Genomic DNA, 22,417 nt, shown 5'->3' on the forward strand with positions numbered 1-22,417 from the left:
GGGTTAAGAAAGGTGACTTTGGAATGTTTTAGATGAGAGAAATTTTGACAGCCTTTAAGTCCTGATCGTAAAGAGCGAGTTAGCAGAGAGCCGTTGAGGAGTCATGCAACGGAAGGGTTCATCAGAGGAGCTTGACTCTGAGTCGGCAACAGGGAATAGGGATGGAAGAGGGCTGGCTTAGATCAAAGGAGAGTAGTCGTTTATTATTATTATTATTATTATTATTATTATTATTGCAAAAAGAATAGGAGAAAGGATTGGTGAGGGGTACAAGAAAATTAGAAAATTTCATGGCGAAAGTAGAGGCAGTTCCTGTCAGATGAATTCTATTTTGTCTGTGAGGAAACGGGCGACGCTGCCTACTGAGACTAAGCAGGAGAGACGGGGCAAGCTTGGCTCTTCATTTATGCCGCCTACTCATTGCTGGTAGATTCTTTATCTAGCCTGCATCCTCTCATTTTCCTGGATCCCTATACGGCATTTGACGCTGTTTATCACAAGAGCTGTCGAACGAACGTGAAACACTCAGTGATACTCCAATCGGAACTACTACTCCCAGAATGCAGTACGGCTCCTGGGAAGTGCGGGGGGCTGGGAGCGCAGCAGGCCTAGCCGTGTCGCCTGCTGCCATTGGAGGAGCGCTCCCACTCCCAAGAGGCCACGCGTAGGCGGGGCGCTTCATGCGGAAGTCAGCGGCGTCCGGTCCCAGCCTCCTCTGGGAGCGGGCAGTTGGCGACCCTGCACTGACCCGCGCCCCTCCGTCCCGAGCCCGCGCGCCCTCAGAGGGTGCCCGGACAGGTAAATGGAGTGGGGTGCGCCCTGCGGGAGGCGGGGAGAGAACTGCGGAGGGAGGGCGGAGGTGTCGATGGAAAGGTGCTGGGGTGGAGCGAGGAGGCAGTGCAGGGGTGACTTGGGCTTCTCTGGTGTCGACAGTTCCAGTTGTCGGGCAGGACCAGTTTTGGCGAGGTGCGTCTTATGCCACTGGAAAGGCCTCGAGTTAAAGAGTGTCAGAATGCGTCACTTAAGCTGTCATTACAGGAGGGAAAAAATGTTAACTTTCTCTCAGTTTGTATTCTACAAGACCTTTCTGTAGCATTTAAATTTCTTGAGATCGCCCGAGTCTTCTAAAAACTCTCTACGTCCTTGTTCGATGACGTCACTTTCTGCTTCACCTTCTACTTCTGGCTGTTTATGCTCCTTCGTGGGTTCCTAGCCCCTTATTCGCCCTTCCTCCACTGCTCAGTATTGACAGTCCCCTTCTTCCTCTGTTCAGGAACTGTATTTCTGCCTAGACCCGTTTCCTCAGCTTCAGACCTGTTTGGTGTTTTTATTAATGGCCAATGTTGATCAAATTCTGACCGCGTACTTTGGTAAATGCTTTACATCTCCCTCTCCCATAACTCTCACAAACAACCGTCTTCATTTGGCCTCATTAATTGCTTTCAACTACCTGTATCTCCATTATCCCTCCCTTGATCCCAGAGGATACAGTCATGTTTAGGATATTAATTCCCTTTGAATACCTGTGGCTGAGAGCAGATCCATTCATACATTTAACAAATATTTATTGAACGGCTGGTATATGCTTGACATTCTTTTAAGTGCAGGGGATACAGCTGTAAACAAGACTTAGGAGGTTGCTACTCTCAGGAACTTACATGTTTGTGTCTAGAGGGGAAAACAGGAATAATCAGGATTATGTTATATATTGGTTAATGCAAAATAAAACAGGTGGTTGACTTGAAAGGGTGGGATCCTATCCTAAGAAAGTCAGAGGTCAGGGCATCGTCCAGGAAGAATAGTTGTAATACCAACAGGAATAATCTTGATCTGTAACATGACTTTTCGTAAACACCTCTTCTTTTCCCCTGTCTAAGCAGTGTTTATTCTTCATTCTTCTATCTCCTCCAAGGTTATTGCATCAGAATTCATGGTTTATCTGTAGTTGGTTTATTCCTTCTAAGACCCAGAGAGAAGAGTGGGGGATTGGATTACTATTAGCTCAACTGCTTTATCTTACTTAGAAAGATAGTTTGGTTGTGAAAATATTATTCTTACCAGGTCCTTCTGAATATAAAGTTATCTACCATTTATAGTATATTTAAAACCAAAATATGCTCAATGTTCACTCATTTATTCAACAAATATTTGAGGGAATATTAGATGGTAGGCACTGTGCTGAGCACTGGGAAAATAGGGTAAAATAGACACTTTGACCTCTCTTCCAAGGAGAGATAATCCTAACAGTATACTGAGGAAATTTCTAAGGCATAGGCTGACACCTGCATTCCTGTTCTTCATCCGAGGTGAGATCATCACAAAACATTAAGACATTTCCTGAGCAATTGTGGACATTCTTAGATTATTCACTTATTATACTTTATTGCATTTATTTATATTTGTCTTCCCCATTGTTCTATGGCTCCCTCAAGTATAGGAGTCCTTTCTTCCTTAACTTTATACCTCTAGTGTCTACTTTGACTGTCATATAGTAACCCACTAGTATATACGTGTTGAACTGAAATAGACTCCCTATTTGATCAAATTTAAATGACATGATTTATACAAGGCCTTCTTTATGTAAGGCCATCAGCCGTATTCCTCAACCTTCTCATTCACCAAAGGTGGACCATTCCATCTTATCAGGCTAGCTTATGTACCTTCTTTACCTTGCTCTCAGTGCCTTCTCTTCTTCCATCCATCCCTCCTAAAAGGATCTCCCATCTCTTCCCAAGCACCTTGTGTACCTCCCTCCATTAATTTAGTGGGCCAGTTAATTTAATAATCTGCTCATGATACAGGGGTGGAAAAAAATTAATTTCCTTTTTATATTTCCTATGAAACATTCTGCCAATGAACTCTTGCAAGAATTAACATAATAGATCCTCCTGCAATAATATAATGATACAGAATACTTTTTAAAAATTTTGCATTGACTATCACCATGTGCTATGTAATGAGTTAATTCTACTACTTTATTTGAACAGTTGTATAACCTCTGTTCACACAGCATGTTTTGGTATCATTTGGTTTCTACTTGGTAGAAACACATCTTTTTTTTTTTTGAGACGGAGTCTCACTCCGTTGCCTGGGCTGGAGTGCAGCGGCGCGATCTCGGCTCACTGCAACCTCCACCTCCCAGGTTCAAGCAATTCTCCTGCCTCAGCCCCCTGAGTAGCTGGGATTACAGGTGCACACCACCACGCCTGACTAATTTTTTTTTGTATTTTTAGTAGAGACGGGATTTCACCATTTTTGGTCAGGCTGGTCTCGAACTCCTGACCTCAGGTGATCCACCTCGGCCTCCCAAAGTGCTGGGATTACAGGCATGAGCCACCATGCCCGGCCAAGAAACACATCTTTGAGTATTACTTTCTCAGCCTGAGGTAATTTAAGTGGTAATGTTATTCTGCCACATTGTCATTTTCAGGATGTCAGATAAAAGCCTCAAGTATTAAAATTAAACGTTTTTTTTTTTTTTTTTTTGAGACAGAGTTTTGCTCTTGTTGCCCAGGCTGGAGTGCAATGGCATGATCTTGGCTCACCTCAGCCTCCATTTCCCGGGTTCAAGCGATTCTTCTGCCTCAGCCTCCCGAGTAGCTGGAATTACAGGCGTGTGCCACCACGCCTGGCTAATTTTGTATTTTTAGTAGAAACGGGGTTTCTCCATGTTGGTCAGGCTGGTATCGAACTCCTGACCTTGGGTGATCCGCCCGCCTCAGCCTCCCACAGTGCTGGGATTACAGGCATGAACCACTGCGCCCAGCCAAAATTAAAGTCTTATTCCGTGCAGGTATCTTTCAATTGTAAATCATTACTGCAAAAGACAAATTTTGTCTTTATAACTGATTGAAAACAACAGCAGTACAAGAGTGCTTGAGTCATGACTGTCGTGAATTTAGGATGTGCCAACCTAAGATCAGCCAGATACTTCTAAGATGTAAACATTAAGCATTGTCATTTTAGGTGATTTATTGACACCTATTTCTTTATAGACAGGAATGCAAGTGCAGCACTGAATTGTGTGCCATTGCTCGTTTATAAGATACACATGTAGATGATCCAGAATATTCTTATACATTTTTCAGTGTTATCAAAATACAAATGCAGAATTAAAAGATTTCTCAAAACACATGGACTTGGCCTTTCCCCTTACTCAGTTACCTGAAACTGTCTTCAGCCTCTACTTGAAGATGCTTCTGCTGAGGAGGAGCATTTTCATCATTGCTGTTCTATTTTATTACCAAATTTTTTAATACAGGCAATTTCTTACTTACAAATGGATATATTCTAAAAGTACTGTTGTAAGCTTATTGTTTGGAACGCTGGATGCATTTCCTTCTATAAATAATGCTATCCATGACATTTACATTGTTATGCCAACCAGTATCATTTTATTAACTTTTAATTTAGTGGACTCGAAGACCTTCCCCACAATTTACAATAATTCCTCTATTAAAAAACTGCATTTATAATTCTCATTTGAATTCCCTTATAGCATATCTTTTTTTAGAAACCCAACAACTAGAACAAAAATATCCTTTCTTTAGTCCCTTAACATAGTAAAAACAGGCTTTTCTAACTCCAAGCTGTTGTGGGTGACCCTTCTAGCCCTTAGCTCTAAGGACAGTCCTCCAATATGAGCAAGGAAAATGAAGGGACAGAGGTTTTAGAGAGGGAGGCAAGTTGGGTGATATGAGTATCTGGAAAGGGAAGGGTAGGATTTATTTGGGATGAACAGTGAGTTTCTAAAATGGAAGTTTGCATTGCTTGTCAGCCTTTTGGCTAAGATCAGGTGTAGTATCAGTTTAAAATGGGGGTTTGTTGTGGGTTGAATTGTGTCCTCCAGAAAGCTGTGTTGAAGTCCTAACCTGTGGTACCTGTGAATGGGATCTTATTTAGAAATAGGATCTTTGCAGATGTAATTAAGATGTAATTGAAAATGGGGTCATACTGGAGTAGAGTGGGCCCTTTATCCAATATGACTGGCATCCGTATAAAAGAAGAGAGACAGAGAGAATGCAGTGTGAAGACACAGATACAGAGAACACCATGTGACTACAGAGGTAAAGATTGAAGTGCTGCACCTCCAAGTCAAGGAACACCAAGGATTGCCACCAAACTATCAGAAGCTAGAAAGAGATAAGGAAAGATTCTCTTCTACAGGTTTCAGAGGGAGCACAGCTCTGCCAACATCTTGATTTTGGACTTTTAACCCTCAGAACTGGTAGGGGATACATTTCTGTTGTTTTAAGCAACCAAGTTTTTGGTACTTTATTACTGCAGCTACAAGAAACTAATACAGGATTCTTAGCAGGAATAAAGTAGAATTGGGATGGTGGCTGTGGGACCAAGTGGGGAGTGAATAGGAGAACAAAGAGGAACAGTGTTGATATGGGGCTTTCCTTTATGTTGCATTATCTTTTTTTCTTCCCTTCTCTCTCTGGCTTATCTTTTCATTCTTTTTCTTCTTGGATCTTATCTTTATATAGCACTTTATGGTTTATTAGGCATTTACATACTGCTAATAATTAGCAGAGCCAGGTTTTCTAACTTCAAGTGCAGTGTTCATTGTGCCACGGTTGTTTCTGTTATCCCAATACTCATCAAGACGTTATGGATTCTATTACAAGACACTTACAATGGGGGCAGGTAAGACTTCATAGGTGGGATTTTTAGCAGTATAGCAGAGAGGAAGGAATTCCTATTAGTGACATCTGGAAGGAAAGTAAAGTTTCTGTTGCTATGTACCCACTGTTTAACAGTCATTTTTAAGTTGGGGACTGCTTTTATTGAACGAAACACTACTTGCGTATAACTTATATTCATTGTTCCTAGTTATATTCCGAATAATGTGCTCCCTGTTCCAGGTGACTGTACTTTATATAAACTCAAAAACTATTGTCATGTTCTCTCTAAGTCCTCTCTTTCTCATGTTACATATCTCTAGTTCCTCCAGCCAGTCTTCAGATGACACAATCTCCGTGTCTCTCACCCATATTGCCTGCCTTTTGTCCAGTCGTTAAATATTCTACCCAGAATTGAATTCAGTATTTTACATATGTTCTAACCAGCACAGAGTGTAATGGGACTAGTACTTAAACAGGTCAAGACACCCTATTTCTTAATGTACTTTGAGATTATGTAAGCATTTTTAAGCAATATCGCATACCGTTGGTTCATAATGAACTTACAGTCCACTGAAACACTAGATCTTTTTGTATTAATTGTTGCCAAGGTCAGTTTTCTTCTTGAACCTGCACAGGGACTGAGGCTGCTACTTTTTCATGTCTCTGTTCCAGGGACCATATGATTTCTTATCTCTGTTTCTCTTTGTGTTTTTGTTCCTCTCTACTGTGTCTCTTTGACCCTAAGCAATGACCTCCTTCCTTGTTATAAAATTTCACTGATTGTTTTACAGTCTTCATTCTCTTTCTTTCCTTTCGGCTTCTGGGCCACCACACTTTTGGCTTTCCCATTTGGTCCTCCTCAGTCTTTGTGAGTCTCTATTTATCTACCTTTCCGTCAACTGTTGGTTGTGCTTTCGGTTTTATCTTTGGCACTATTTTTTTTTTCTGTATGCAATATATCTTCAGCAAATAAATCATGTTTAAAATGGCAGATCTAACTGAGCTCATCTGGGAATAAAAGGGCACAGAATCAGTCCCGGAGGAAAGTCAACATTTAGAGGTCAGGTAGAGGAGGAAGAGTCAGCAAGAAGACAAAAAGAGCAGCCAGAGATGTAGGAGCATTTCAAGAAGGAGGGTCGGTCAGCAGTGTTGACTGTGCCTAAGAGGTCAAGTAAGGTAAGAATAGAGAAGTAACCGCTGTATTTTGCAATATAGAGGCTGTTGGTGACCTTAGGAAGCATGGTTTTCTGGAGTTTTAAGGGCAAAAGCCGGATTATAGTAAGTAGAAGAGTTGAAAGGAGGCAGAGGAGCAGAGATAATGCGTAACGATGCTTTGAAGAAACAGAACAGGGCCAGGTACGGTGGCTCACGCCTGTAATCCCAGCACTTTGGGAGGCCAAGGCAGGTGGATTGCTTGAGCCCAGGAGTTCAAGACCAGCCTGGGTGACATGGTGAAACCCTGTCTGTACAAAAAAAATACAAAAATAGCCGGACATGGTGGCACACACCTGTAGTCGCAGATACTCCAGAGGCTGAGGTAGGAGGATCACTTGAGCCTGATAAGTGGAGGCTGTAGTGAGCCAAGATTGTGCCACTGCATGCTAGCCTGGAGCTTGGGTGACAGAGCAAGACCCTGTCTCAAAAAAAAAAAAAAAAACAGAAAAGAAACCGAACAGTAGGATCCACAGTTAGGGAGGCTTTAGGATCAAGGGAGATAAAGTATAAGACAGCAATTTGGAAACTATAACTTACTGCATATGTGTAAGGAGAATTCTAGAAAGAAGATGGTTGAGATCACAACCCTGGGGAACAACTTCAGTTAGAGAGTAGGAATGAAAAAGAGATCCCCAAAAGGCATTCAGCCCAAGAGACAGATGAGCACCTTCTGCTCTGTGTGCTGTCCTTCCGTGCTGGGATTGCAATAAGGAATCTGAACATTCCTTGATCTCAAACAGTTTATAGTTTGCTGTTGTGTTTCACAAAGTATGTTTGTGTGAATCACCTGCATCCAGACAGACTTGTATTCAATACAGATTCCAGGGCCCTACCTCAGGCCTACGGAATCAGAATTTCAGGAAGTGATGCCGAGTTTGAATTTTTAGCAAATGACTCATACTCTGCCACACAAGATGATTCGTATTCCCCACTACAGTTTGAGAACCACTGGTATGTTGGGTACTGAGCATGTTAACAAATAAGAGTAGGTTTAACAGTTAATCGAAGACTAGAAAAGGATTTGTTCATCTCTTTTTATGTTTATGCCATTAAATAAGAGAAGCTGGGCTTGTTAGGTGGGAAATAATAGCACATATTCATAGGCAGACATAAGGAAAATAATCTTAAACTCATGCCATATGGTTTTAGTAATGTTTTGTTTATGAAGGGTCTTACCATTCCTTTCTTGTGGAAGCTTTGAGTTATTTTCACTTTGTTTCTGTTATGGATGATGCCTTTATACTGGCAGTGTACAGTAAAAGGCTAAGATTATGAGCTCTAGAACCATACTGCCTAGGTTTAAATTGCAGCTCCACACTTACTAGCTCTGTAATTTGGGGGAAATTATTTAGGTCATCTGTGCTTCAGTTTTCTCATCTATAATAGAAGTATCATAATAGTGTATAATCTCATTGAGTTGTGAGGATTAAATGGATTAATAATTATAAAGTACTTAAAATGGTACCTGGCACATAGTAAACAATAAATATAGGCTATTTTTATTGTTAATAGTTATCTTTATGAATCTGGAGTCTTAACTTCTGTTGAACTATTTCTCTAGGATAAATTTTCAGGATGGAATTTCTACATTAAAGAATGAAGACATCTTTATGTCCCTTTGCTATCTATAGTCATTGCTTTTCAAAAGGGTGATATCTGTTTGTGCTGTAATAATTTGTAAATGCAATCTATCAATGGTGTGTGTGTGTGTATGTGTTTTGTATGTCTCTTTATATGAATGCATACAAGCATGGCTTAGGTTGTAAGTTTGTAGAAAACTTTGACCTTCTTTTTAAGCCTGCTCTTAAGTCTGTTGTTAAGTTTCATGTTATAGTGCCTCGTTAGATACTATCTCTAGGTAGTATGTTGATAAATGATAGTAAGTTACCTTTGAAAGATTATGTCAAAGAAATATTCTAAATCTGTGTGTTTTTCCTTTTGATAGACTGAAGCCATGGCGATTCTTTTTGCTGTTGTTGCCAGGGGGACCACTATCCTTGCCAAACATGCTTGGTGTGGAGGAAACTTCCTGGAGGTGACAGAGCAGATTCTGGCTAAGATACCTTCTGAAAATAACAAACTAACGTACTCACATGGCAAGTGAGTTCTGTTCTGCATGTGGTAAGGGATGAAAGAAGGGAATTCTGTTACTCTAATCAGAATGGTAGAAAAGTAGAAAACAAGCTTCTAGGTACATAATTTGAATAAGCTGACAGAATAGTAACCTTCACCAACTTAGAAAATATATCTGGTTTTGTTACTTATAAATTTAACTTGTAATTATTTTATTCTATTATTGAAGTGGTATTTTATTTTGAAGAAAGATGGAAATGTTAAATGTAAAAGTGACTTTGCTCTAGAGCTGTGTGATATGTGAAATAATTCAGATAAGATAGATAATGTTCCTTTGTTCATTCTTTCAGTAAATATTTACTGAACACTTAACTATTGCCAGGCACTTTGCTTGGTGCTGGGGATATAATAAGATACGTAGTATTTGCCCTCATAAGGGCTATAGTTTAATGAGGGAGAAAGTCAAATCCACGATGTCAAGGGTTGGGGGGATGGGAAGTAGTAGATAGGAGAATGGTATTCCAAGTAGAAGGAACAGCAGGTAGAGAAGTATGGAGGCATGAGATCATAGGGCGGGCATATTTAGGGAACTGCAGACTGTTCTCTGTGACTGGTGCCCAGGATGGTGAAAATAAAGCTAGAGAGATGGGTAGAAGAAAAGTCATGTAGGGCCTTGTAGGCCATATTAAGAGCTTGGACTTTACCTTGTGGGCAGTGGAAAGGCATTGAAGGTTTTCAGCCAGGGTGTGACACAGTCAGGTTTGTTTTATTTATTTATTTAGAAACAGAGTCTCTCTCTGTCACCCAGGCTGGAGTGCAGTGGTGCGATCTTGGCTCACTGCAACTTCCATCTCCCAGGTTCAGATGATTCTCGTGCCTTAGCCTCCTGAGTAGCTGGGATTACAGGCGTGCACCACCATGCCCAGCTAATTTTTGTATTTTTAGTAGAGTTGGGGTTTCGAATGTTGGCCAGGCTTGTCTCAAGCTCCTGACCTCAGGTGATTCGCCTGCCTTGGCCTCCCAAAGTGTTGGGATTACAGGCGTGAGCCACTGCGCCTGGCCCTTCAGTCAGTTTTTGCTTTAGAAAGATCACTCTGGTGGCTTATTAGAGTGGCCATAGTTGGGAAATCTTAGTAATTAGTTTTAAAAAGTGCCTCAACCTTCCCCGTTGGCACTTAAAAATCTTTTCTTACTTAACCCAGCCTTACTTCCTTAGTTCTTATCTCAGAATGAGGTCCTTATTACTTTCTATGGCTAACCCCTTATACAGTTTAAGGTGTACTCTAAGCTACTATGAGAGAGACCCCCAAGATACAGTATTAATTTTAATGAGCTAGTCCAGAGATGAGTGGTTTGGGATGTTGGGGTGGCTCTGCCATTTCCAATTCCCTAATTCCCAAAGCAATTAGTGCTTTCCACTTCTGGCCAAGGCAGCTCCTTTGGTGCTTGTTATATCCCAGTGCTTGCCCAGTAATTTTAAAGGCAGGGCCCAGAAGTGGCCTGATATTGTTGAGAAGTTTCCACTTACATCTTACTGTTCACTACACAGTCATGTAGCTAGCATAGCTAGAAGGGAGGCCAGGAATTGTCATCTCTGGCTATGCAGTCGTAGGCTCAACTAAAATTCTGTTACTCTGGAGGAAGTTATAGGATGTCAGGGGATGACTTGCAGTCTTCCAGTCTACTCTTCTGGCCACCCAGATATTTCAGTGAACCTTTCTTCCCAAACATAGAATACACCTCTTCTCTGAGAGAGGTAGCTCCAAAGACCTATCTAGTCATTGTGTTTGGCTCCAAGTCCAGCATGTCTAGGTGGTACACAGTCCTATCCATCAGGCCCTGGTGTGGCTCCTGTGGTCCACTGACCATAAAGTAAAAGATAAGTCATATGTTTTCCCTGCTTTCCCAGCCTAACCCAGTAGACAATGGTGAAATAAGAAAAGGATCATCACAGTGAGAGTTACAAACTCCCATTTGGAAAAGGGAAGAATGAGAAACATGTAGAAGTCATTGCTTTCCAGTAATGATCAAATAATTGCCTCACACAATTTCAAAGACTCCCTATTCTGACCAGGAAGTGGTTAGTGGTTCTGCTTTCTTGGAGGAACTCCCTCACCCTTTTTCCCTGACTCCTGGCTTTGTTCTCCAGGAAGTTTTTCCTTTCTGGCCACATCCAAAATGGTAGTTAGAGAGTATATCATCTTTGGGAATTGTACACATTTTGTAGTCCTCTTGCTGCCAGCATAGGTTTGTGGGCCTAGAGGTTAGGGGTTAAATAATCTTAGCCTCTTATGATTTTGGCTTTATACTTTCTCTAAAAATGTATTAGACTTACAGTCTTTGTGTTTCTAGGCAGTTCCTGAGAAAATGTCCAGGGAAAGCACATGTAGTCGTCCTTTTAGAGGCAAGACTGGGAAATAGGGCATATATCTTCCACTCATGTATTATGAGCCAGAATTTAGTCACAGCCATATGTAGCTTTAAGAGAGTATAGAATATGTAATCCAATTAAAATGCAGTTATAGTAGAAGGAGATGTTATCTGTCTGCCATGCCTCTCTGCCTGTGTCTCTGATCTAGCTGTGTTATTTCGAGCTTTGGTACCTTTTTTTCATGCTTTTGTTATCTTCTAGGAATGCTGTTCTCCCCCTAAGCCTCCTTGTAAACTTTTGCTCACTTTACAGGTCCCAAGCGAAATACTTTCTTAATTTGTACTTTAATGCTTCTAAAAGGGCAGTTCTGATCATATTCCTTCCTTCAACAGATACTGTCTGCCCTTAAGGTAAAATTCCTTAACGGGACTTGGAATATTCTTCAAGATCTGCCACTTTTTCCTTCTGTGGGCTCATCTTTTACTACTTTAGTCCTCAGTTTTGCTTTCCAGCCATACTTCATACTTAGCCATTTACAGTTCAATGCTAGGTTCTTTCTCTCTTCCTAGCCTTTGCAATAGCTGTTACCTTTTACTGGAATATATTTATCTACTTAATTTTTTAAAAATCTCACTTTGTGTGCCTGAGCTTAGATGTTTCCTTTTCCAGAAACCCCTGAACATTAACACTCAATCAGGCACCGCAATCAGACACACTTTTTATGTGTCTACATAGCATCTAGTTTGTTCATATTGTAACACTTTTCACACTGTATTATTATTATTATTATTATTATTATTATTATTATTATTATTATTGAGATGGAGTTTCGCTTTTGTTGCCCAGGCTGGAGTGCAATGGCGCAATCTCAGCTCACCGTAGCCTCCACTTCCTGGGTTCAAGTGATTATCCTGCCTCAGCCTCCCGAGTAACTGGGATGACAGGCGTGTGCCACCACGCCTGGCTAATTTTTGTATTTTTAGTAGAGATGGGGTTTCACCATGTTGGCCAGGCAGGTCTCGAACTCCTGACCTCAGGCGATCCGCCTGCCTCGGCCTCCCAAAGTGCTGGGATTACAGGCGTGAGCCACCGTGCCTGGCCTCAGACTGTATTATAATTGAAATGATTGTTTATTTCTGTACCCTGACTATAGGCTTCTTGATGGCAGGGATCATACCTTGTTACCTTTTGTGGCCTGTGCACCAAGTGACTTACAAGTCTGGTTTAGGAGAAACAAATTTTATGGGGAAAGTGATGACTTTCATTCTGGGCATGTCATGTTTAAGCTCTCTATGGTATGTCCAGTTGGATATGTCTAGTAGACAGTAGTGTAGGTAGTCCTGGAGCTCAGGAGATAGGTCAGATGTAGATTTGGGAATCATTGGCATAATTGTGGTAGCTGAAAACAAACTACAACAAAACATGAGAGTGCATGCCGCCCTCCAGGGAGTAAGTGTGAAAGAAGCAGGAGGCTAAGGAAGCTAGAAAACGTTAGTGTAGAGGGAAAGGGACTATGATATAAACCAGGTATATTAGCCTGCTTGGGCTGCTATAACAAAATACCATAGACTGAGTGGCTTGAACAACAGATACTTGTTTCTCACAGTTCTGGAGACTGGGTGAGGTGCCCGTTAATTCAGTTCTTGATGAGGGCCTTCTTCCTGGCTGGCAGATGGCCACCTTCTTGCTGTGTTCTCAGGTGGTGGAAAGAGAGTGATCTCTTTCTTCCTCTTTTTTAAAGCCACTAATCCCATCACGAGGACCCCACCCTCATGACCTCATCTAATCTTAAGTGCCTCCCAAAGGCCTTGTCTCCAAATATAGTCACACTGTAACATATGAATTTTGAAAGGACACAGTTCAGTCTGTAGCACCAGGCAAGCCTGATGTCAGGAAATCTAGTGAAGATAAAACACTTTCCAAAAGGAAGTGGTCAACACTATCATATGTTTCAGAGAGAGCCACTGGATATGGCAATGTGGAAGTCATTGGTGGAAATGGTGCAAATAGTTTTAGAGTACTGGAGGAAAAGATTTTGCCTGAGTTCCTGTATCTCCTTGTAATTCATGTCAGTCCTCTGTGAACATTAATATAATTCAACAGATACCCCTATCTATCCACTTGCCCAAGGTACAAATGTGGGAGGCAAAATTTAGTTAACCTGTCTCATGCCAGTCACCAAGTTCTATAAATGCTGCCTCCTATCTCTTCTCTGTCCCTTTTTCTTTATTACCCATTCTACTTTAGTTTATTTCCCTCCTCATTTCTTACCTGGTATACTGCAGTAGTCTCCTGTCTGGTCCTCCTTTGAGTCAGTTTTCCGCACTCTAGCCAATGTGTCCTTGTTTTTTTTTTTGTTTTTTTTTTTTAATGTGTCCTTTTTAAAGTGCAAATCTGATCACACCCTCCCTAGGCTAAAACTTTTGGATGTTTATTCATTATTCTTAGGATAATGCACAGTGTGGTTTATAAAGTCTTGTATAACCTGGTTTTTGCTTACTTCTCCAGTCTTGTCTGTCCAGATAATTCACTTTTTCTTCACATTCTGTACTCTAGTCATGTGAGCCAATTTTACTTTCCTAAATCTATTAGGTGCTGTTTTACCTCTAGGCCCTTATGCTTGCTGCTTCCTCTCTGGAAAAACTCTTTGCTCACTTTTTGTTGTTGTTGTTTTTTTTTGAAACAAGGTCTCACTTTGTTACCCAGGCTGGAGTGCAGTGGCGCAATCTCAGCTTACTACAGCCTCAACCTCCTGGGTTCCAGCGATCCTCCTGCCTCAGCCTCCCAAGTAGCTGGGACTATAGGCGTGCGCCACCACACCTGGCTAATTTTTGTATTTTGTGTAGAGACGGGGTTTTGCCATGTTGCCCAGGCTGGTCTTGAACTCCTGAGCTCAAGCGATCTGCCTGCCTCAGCCTCCCAAAGTGCTAGGATTACAGGCATGAGCCAGCCACCACGCCTGGCCTTTCGCTCACTCTTTACCTTGCCATCTGTTACTTATTCTTCAGGTCTTAAATCAGACATCACTTGTTCTGGGAAGTTTTTCTGGTTACCCTTTGGCAAATCTCCATTTTGTGCCTCATCTATTAATATGTCCCCGGAGCACCATGTACTGCCTTTAACTTTCCTGTCATCCTGTTTGCCATGCTGCACTGTAATTCCTTACACTGTGATCCCTATGAAGACTGGGACTTGGTGGTTTTGCTTTTTTGTATCCTCAGCATCCAGCACAGTAACTAACTCAAAGTGGATACTCAAATGTTGAGAATTTGGTAGAAAAGATGTTTGCTTTAAGAACTTAGGAAAAAGCAAAGAAAACCATATGGCCTATTGGGGGTTAATCTTAATTACATGCTCCTCCTAAGATGTCATCTCTTGTTCATGCTTTAAGAGTCCAATTATGCTTTTGCAGCTATCGTTCTAATGGGTAATACACATGCTGTTGTGCTATGTAGCTAGAATAGAGATCTTCTTTTTATTTCTTATGTACTTCTATCAGTTTGACTTGAAAGAAACAGGTATATTGGGAAGGGGAAGAGGGAGAATAGACTGTATCCGTAAGTAATATGGTGACATTGGCAGTACTGAACATGCTTATACATAGATAGAAGATAGAAGTAAAAGTGATGTTGCTTATAACCACAGTAAGTTTTATATCTTTTATTCTACAGTTATTTGTTTCATTACATCTGCCAAGACAGGATTGTATATCTTTGTATCACTGATGATGTAAGTAACTTGAAGACATATTGCTATTTAACTATGTGTACTGTTAATACAGCCAGTTCTTAATTATCTATACCAGGGGTCCCCAACCCCCAGGCTGCAGACCAGTACAGGTCTGTGGCTTGTTAGGAACCAGGCCACATAGCAGGAGGTGAGCGGCCTATGAGCATTACCACCTGAGTTCTGCCTCCTGTCAGATCAGCAGCAGCATTAGATTCTCATATGAGTGTGAACCCTGTTGTGAACTCTGTATCCGAGGGATCTAGATTGCATGCTCCTTAGGAGAATCTAATGCCTGATGATCTGAGGTGGAACAGTTTAATCCCGAAACCATTCCCCCTCCCCCAGTCCTTGGAAAAATTGTCTTCTACAAAACCGGTCCCTGGTGCCAAAAAGGTTGGGGACTGCTGATCTGTACCTATAGTGGGCAAACGTGATGTGAACTTTACATAGCTGGAATTGTTAATATTTTGCATTTGTCATATAGAGCAGCAAATGTTAAGAAAACTTGATACTGGGGTATGTGCAAATCAACTCAATTTTCGTAGAGTTTTAGCTTAGCCTCTTGCAACTTCTATATTTATTCTATTTTGTAGTGAGAATTGATGTTCATAATTATAATTCTTTGATATCAAAACCTCTCAAAAATTGTTTATGTGGAATGTTAGATTAGATAGCATCATTTCTTCTATCAGTAGTTAATGAATCCTTTAATGTATGTGAACTTTGGAAAAACAAAATTACAATACATTATGATCAGCTATATAAACCTGTAGTTTACATTGGTTAGGTATGACTGTTTGTCGGCTCTCAGCCCAAAATTCTCAGTAACTTAATGATGTCATTAAGGTCCTTTCTCTTCTCTGCTTTTCTCCGTGTCTCCTTCTTCCCAGACAGGTTGCCATTATGGTTACGTAGAGCTACTTATTTATTCATGTCCGGAGAAGAGGGACTGTGTCTTCTTGAGTGTCTTATTGTAGGAATGAGGAAGCTTTTCCCAGCTGCATGCCCTCCCCTCCCCCTGCTTTCAAAGTGAACTTCCTTTCATGTCTTATTGGCTGCATGCTCATTTCTAAACTGCCTACTGACAAAGAGACTTGGAATTGGCATGGTTGCCATAGATCAGGGTTCCTAATCTTTATTGTATCACAGACTCGTCACTTGTGGGACACTCCCAGAATGTTTTTGTTTTCTTTTTTTAATTTTCCTTTTCTAGAATGCTTTTAAATGTATAAAACACACACAATTCTAACAAAGCCAATTATATTGAAATATATATATATAGTATTCAAAATATTTTAAAAACTTGATGTAGTAATATACATGCTTCTTTATGAACTCATTAACAAGATCTAGTCATAGGTCTAATAACTAATAATCTTGATGTGATGGGTGTTGACAATATTTTGAGATATCTGTAACTGTGATGGTACATGAAAAAAGATTTCTGTTGGTGACAGTTACAGGTACTGTTTAATACTACCCCGATTATGAATATACAACCTATATTCACAATTGAAATATAAGTTAACGATTGATAAAAATAATGATGTGATTTTCTTTTTTTCTATCCAAGTTCAAAGGCCCCTTGAATTTGGACCATTGACCCCAATTTAAGAACCCTTGGCTTAGACTAAGCATCTTGGGTGAAAGGGAAATGACTGTCAACCATAGTGATCATCACAATGATTTTTATCTCTGGCTTCACAATATTTTCCAAAAGTACGAAAAAATCCAGCTATATGTGAAATGACTGATGTGAAACAGCTTGGAGTAGAAGGAAAATACTAATGAAATCTGGGATAGTTAGAGTCGAGCCTCATATTTCTTGAGCTATAATTTGATACACACATACACATGTATACATAAACACACATACACACATTCATTTTTTTCCTCTAAGGTATTCTTACAGAGAACACACATACTTTTTGGCTGGCTGGGATTAGACATGAGTATGTCACTTGATCTTTTCAAATATACCACCACTATTGAAAAAATTCAATTTGAAGTTAATATCAGTAGTAGTATCTGTATGTGTGAAAGACTCTATGATCATTATGGGATTTATTAAACATATTCTTGTGCTGGGCCTTCTAATAGATCCTATGAAATATGTGGAGGAAGTAAAATTCAATTCCTGATGTCAAGAAGTTGATAACCTAGGTATCATTATCTTCAGTTGTCAATGACCAGATATATCTGGATTCTTTCTCAGCTCTTTCATTTACTAGTTGTTGGACCTTTGGACAAGTTAGTTACTTTTTCAGAGCCTTCCTTTACTTATCTTTAAGATAGATAGGATCAATGCTAGTTCCTCCTCAGATAATCATTGCTCAGTAAATGTTAGCTGTTTTTTATTGTTGTTCTTAATCACTCACATCATCTTTGTTTACTTTCTAAATGTGAGTTCTGTGTTGATCTCTTTTCAGGATTTTGAACGTTCCCGAGCCTTTAATTTTCTGAATGAGATAAAGAAGAGGTTCCAGACTACTTATGGTTCAAGAGCACAGACAGCACTTCCATATGCCATGAATAGCGAGTTCTCAAGTGTCTTAGCTGCACAGCTGGTAAGATCTTTCTCAGGATAAGGTATTTTGATTTATATCTTCTTCATTACCTTCAAACACTATGAATCTAGGGGGCCCTGACCTGCAATATAGTTTTCTGATTGTGTTACTGTAAGCCAACATAATAAAACTTCCCTGATTAAAAAAAAATGTAAAGGGGCCATCTTAGGGTAGAAAACAGTGATAGTCTTTATTATCTCTATTAATAGTGATCACAGTGTCTCATGATTGGAAGAGCATTAAAGATCATCTAGTTGAACTACCCATCTGATGCTTAAATGTGTTCAGCATGCCAAATGATCTTTTAAACTATACATAAACCTTCTACCCTTCCATGAGGGAAATTTAATTTTCTAACAACCCAAATTAATAATTTGAAACTCTCTTCATCTGTATGAATCCCTAATTGTCAGCTTAGTGAGGTTTTACATGTGTATATACCTGTGAAATACCACTGTACTCAAGACAGCATTTTAATCACCCTAAAAATTCCCTCATATCCCTTGCCAGTTGGTCCCCTCCCCTACACTTTGCCTCAGGCAACCACTGATCTGTTTTCTATCACTATAAATTAGTTTTGTCTTTTATAGAACTTTCTGTAAATAGAATCATACAGTATGTAAACTTTCTGTAAATGGAATCATACAGTATGTACTTTTTTGTGTCTTGCTTGTTTCAGTCAGTGTAAGGCTCTTGATATTCTTCCATGTTGTATAAATCAGTAGTTTGTTCCCCTTTTTGCTAAGTAGTAATATACCACAATTTGTTTATCCATCCACCTGTTGCTGGATATTTGGGTTGCTTCCAGTTTTCAGCTATCGTGAATAAAGCTGCTGTTAACCTCCATGTATAAGTCTTTGTGTGGACATATGTTTTTATTTCTCTCTGATAAATACCTAGGAATGGAATTGCTGGGTCATATGGTAGGTGATGTGTAATTGAAAAAAAAAAATCACCACTTTTTTTTCCAAAGTGGTTGTACCATTTTATATTCTCACCAGCAGTTCCAGTGTCTCTGCGTCCTTGCCAGTACTTGATGTGGTCTTAAGTTTTGCCATTCCAGTTGATGTGTAATGGTATCTCATTGTGGTTTTAATTTATGTTTTCATGATGTCAGACACCTTTCGAAATGCTTCCCTTTTATCCATGAAACTATTTGAGTATAAAGACGTAAGCTCTAGCTATGATTTTGTTATGAGTTAAAAAAAAAGCTGTATTGTAATGGAATACTTTCACTTCTCCTGTGGTTTTAATACTCTGAGTATTACATTTCTAAATTTTATGCACACACACACACACGCACACACATACTCTTCTGGCAATAAAGTCCCTTTAAATTGGTTACTTATAAACCTTTATTATTCAAGCAGTTGGTTTGTTTCATACTCCCCACTAGGAAATGTTCATCTATGTAACACTGTATAAAACACTACCCACAACAAAAATACCAGTACTTAGTCAAAAGTAAATAGGGTCAGCTAGAAACAAACTTTCAAATTAACCAATTTGTCGTTAGCTCTAGATCTGTGTGACCTTCTGAACAAAATCTCTACCTGTTCCTTCGTCTGTAAATAGAGATAATAATAGCATCGTTTCATAGAGTTTTGGGGTGGATTAAATAATATCCCGTTTGAAGCACTTAACACAATGAAATGACTGGAACATTGTGTATTAAGCACCCCATAATTGCTAGCTATGGATAAATAATTTCAAAATATATATTATCAGTGTTTTAGATTCTAGATCCTGTGAGAAGCCAATAAAAATAGTTTATATGCTGTGATCCTGGCAGATACAAGAACAGATGCTGAGAAGCTGGGCCAGCCCCTACCTCATCATACTCAAGAAGTGGGGAACAATTTTGCAGCATTCTTTCCCCCACTGCCCCAACTACAGTCTTCTTTTTCTCCTTTCTTCCTTGTCTGAGCACAGATTATATATCCCCCCCAATCTCTGCCCCACAAGTCACATGTATATTTGATATAATGTTTATTTTTATTTTATTTAAAATAAGGTAATTTTTAGACTACATACTTATAGTTTGTATAGAAGCATTTTTTATGCTGCCCATATTTTTTCCTGGGTATTGTAACATTTTTCCAGTGAAGTGACATGTATCTTTTATATCAATAGAGACATAATTTTATAGCATTCCTCAGTGTAAATTGTCATTCCCCTTATTTTTGTTTTCCTATTGTAAATAATGTCTGGGTACCATAAGTTAAAACTTATTTTCTTATAGAAGCATCACTCTGAGAATAAGGGCCTAGACAAAGTGATGGAGACTCAAGCCCAAGTGGATGAACTGAAAGGAATCATGGTCAGAAACATAGGTATGTTTCATGGCATAGTTTCATGCATGTGGGCAAAAATGATAAAGATTACTTGACTGGGGTCAAATTATTCTAGAGAAGCCAAAATAGCACTTCCTTATTCTTACCATTGGAAGTTAATTGTCAGCTGAGACAACTGTGATACTGTCTGCTTGTGCAAATGGTTTCTTCTTTGTCCTTGCAACTATTCTTCATTCTAAATTTACTAGTTTGCTTAACAAGACTAATTTCTAAGAACCTTATGATAATTCAGCAGTTTAGAATAATTTGGTCAGTGTGATTGTACAGTATTTCACTGAGTTAATGTATCACGGGTTACCTAACCTTGCCTGAATTTTGGACGCATAGGTTCTTTAGCACAGTGTTAGAGTGCTGTTTTGCAACCAGATAAGGAGCTTGCTGAAGAATGTCAGTCAATATTGTGCTTCCTTCACTGAGGCCCTCTTGCTATGAAAATGTCAATTGGACTGAACAGTATGCTTAGAGACTTAGTCAACCAGTTGCAAATACTCTTAAGTAGGACTGATTTGGAAGTTTATCCTACAGTAGTAACCGTACTGTTATATTTTTGTGCCTATTATGTTTTTCTTATTTTCTTGAGATTAATTATCAGGAATGGGATTAATAATCAAAATGCACAAACGTTTTCGTGGTTCTTGATATGTACGTCTTGGCTATTTAAAGTGATTTCCTTTAATTGATTTTAGTTTTAATTATATATCTAGATAGAGGCTAGAGAATCTGTTGAGACAACTACTATTTATTTTTACTCTTTTTTTGTCACCAAATGTATTTATTTTGCCCGAAAGTGGAGGCAGACAATTGCTACAATATTATTTATTGCAGATGCATAAAGTTTCCAGAAAAATCAACGTTTTTAATTGACTCCTTTTAAATGACTTATTTATTTTTAGAGTTATAGAAACAGCAAATTTAATCCATCTTGAATTAATTTTTGTATAAGGTATAAGGAAGGGATCCAGTTTCAGCTTTCTACATATGGCTAGCCAGTTTTCCCAGCACCATTTATTAAATAGGGAATCCTTTCCCCATTGCTTGTTTTTCTTAGGTTTGTCAAAGATCAGATGGTTGTAGATATGTGGCGTTATTTCTGAGGGCTCTGTTCTGTTCCATTGATCTATATCTCTGTTTTGGTACCAGTACCATGCTGTTTTGGTTACTGTAGCCTTGTAGTATAGTTTGAAGTCAGGTAGCGTGATGCCTCCAGCTTTGTTCTTTTGGCTTAGGATGGACTTGGCGATGCGGGCTCTTTTTTGGTTCCATATGAACTTTAAAGTAGTTTTTTCCAATTCTGTGAAGAAAGTCATTGGTAGCTTGATGGGGATGGCATTGGATCTATAAATTACCTTGGGCAGTATGGCCATTTTCATGATATTGATTCTTCCTACCCATGAGCATGGAATGTTCTTCCATTTCTTTGTATCCTCTTTTATTTCATTGAGCAGTGGTTTGTAGTTCTCCTTGAAGAGGTCCTTCACGTCCCTTGTAAGTTGGATTCCTAGGTATTTTATTCTCTTTGAAGCAACTGTGAATGGGAGTTCACTCATGATTTGACTCTCTGTTTGTCTGTTATTGGTGTATAAGAATGCTTGTGATTTTTGTACATTGATTTTGTATCCTGAGACTTTGCTGAAGTTGCTTATCAGCTTAAGGGGATTTTGGGCTGAGACAATGGGGTTTTCTAGATATACAATCATGTCATCTGCAAACAGGGACAATTTGACTTCCTCTTTTCCTAATTGAATACCCTTTATTTCCTTCTCCTGCCTGATTGCCCTGGCCAGAACTTCCAACACTGTGTTGACTAGGAGTGGTGAGAGAGGGCATCCCTGTCTTGTGCCAGTTTTCAAAGGGAATGCTTCCAGTTTTTGCCCATTCAGTGTGATATTGGCTGTGGGTTTGTCATAGATAGCTCTTATTATTTTGAGATACATCCCATCAATACCTAATTTATTGAGAGTTTTTAGCATGAAGTGTTGTTGAATTTTGTCAAAGGCCTTTTCTGCATCTATTGAGATAATCATGTGGTTTTTGTCTTTGGTTCTGTTTATATGCTGGATTACATTTATTGATTTGCGTATACTGAACCAGCCTTGCATCCCAGGGATGAAGCCCACTTGATCATGGTGGATAAGCTTTTTGATGTGCTGCTGGATTCGGTTTGCCAGTATTTTATTGAGGATTTTTGCATCAATGTTCATCAAGGATATTGGTCTAAAATTCTCTTTTTTGGTTGTGTCTCTGCCCGGCTTTGGTATCAGGATGATGCTGGCTTCATAAAATGAGTTAGGGAGGATTCCCTCTTTTTCTATTGATTGGAATAGTTTCAGAAGGAATGGTACCAGTTCCTCCTTGTACCTCTGGTAGAATTTGGCTGTGAATCCATCTGGTCCTGGACTCTTTTTGGTTGGTAAGCTATTGATTATTGCCACAATTTCAGAGACTGTTATTGGTCTATTCAGAGAGTCAACTTCTTCC

General features: G+C 39.5%; 1 protein-coding gene across 2 annotated transcripts in view; it reads left to right on the forward strand.

The window, feature by feature from the left end:
* Positions 1-567: 567 nt before the first annotated feature.
* VAMP7 (vesicle associated membrane protein 7) overlaps positions 568-22,417 on the forward strand; it is a 61,483-nt gene continuing 39,633 nt past the window's right edge. The window contains exons 1-5 of one of the 2 annotated variants that reach the window (XM_031006004.3): positions 568-798; positions 8,791-8,945; positions 14,961-15,018; positions 17,448-17,585; positions 19,828-19,918. In XM_031006004.3, the coding sequence (XP_030861864.1) occupies positions 8,800-8,945; positions 14,961-15,018; positions 17,448-17,585; positions 19,828-19,918 (433 nt within the window). In that variant the 5' untranslated portion in view covers positions 568-798; positions 8,791-8,799. The remainder of the gene's footprint in view (positions 799-8,790; positions 8,946-14,960; positions 15,019-17,447; positions 17,586-19,827; positions 19,919-22,417) is intronic. The other variant, XM_055375944.2, reaches the window with a different exon arrangement.

The sequence above is a fragment of the Gorilla gorilla genome, chromosome X, assembly GCF_029281585.2.
Source record: "Gorilla gorilla gorilla isolate KB3781 chromosome X, NHGRI_mGorGor1-v2.1_pri, whole genome shotgun sequence".
Taxonomy (NCBI): Eukaryota; Metazoa; Chordata; class Mammalia; order Primates; family Hominidae; genus Gorilla; species Gorilla gorilla.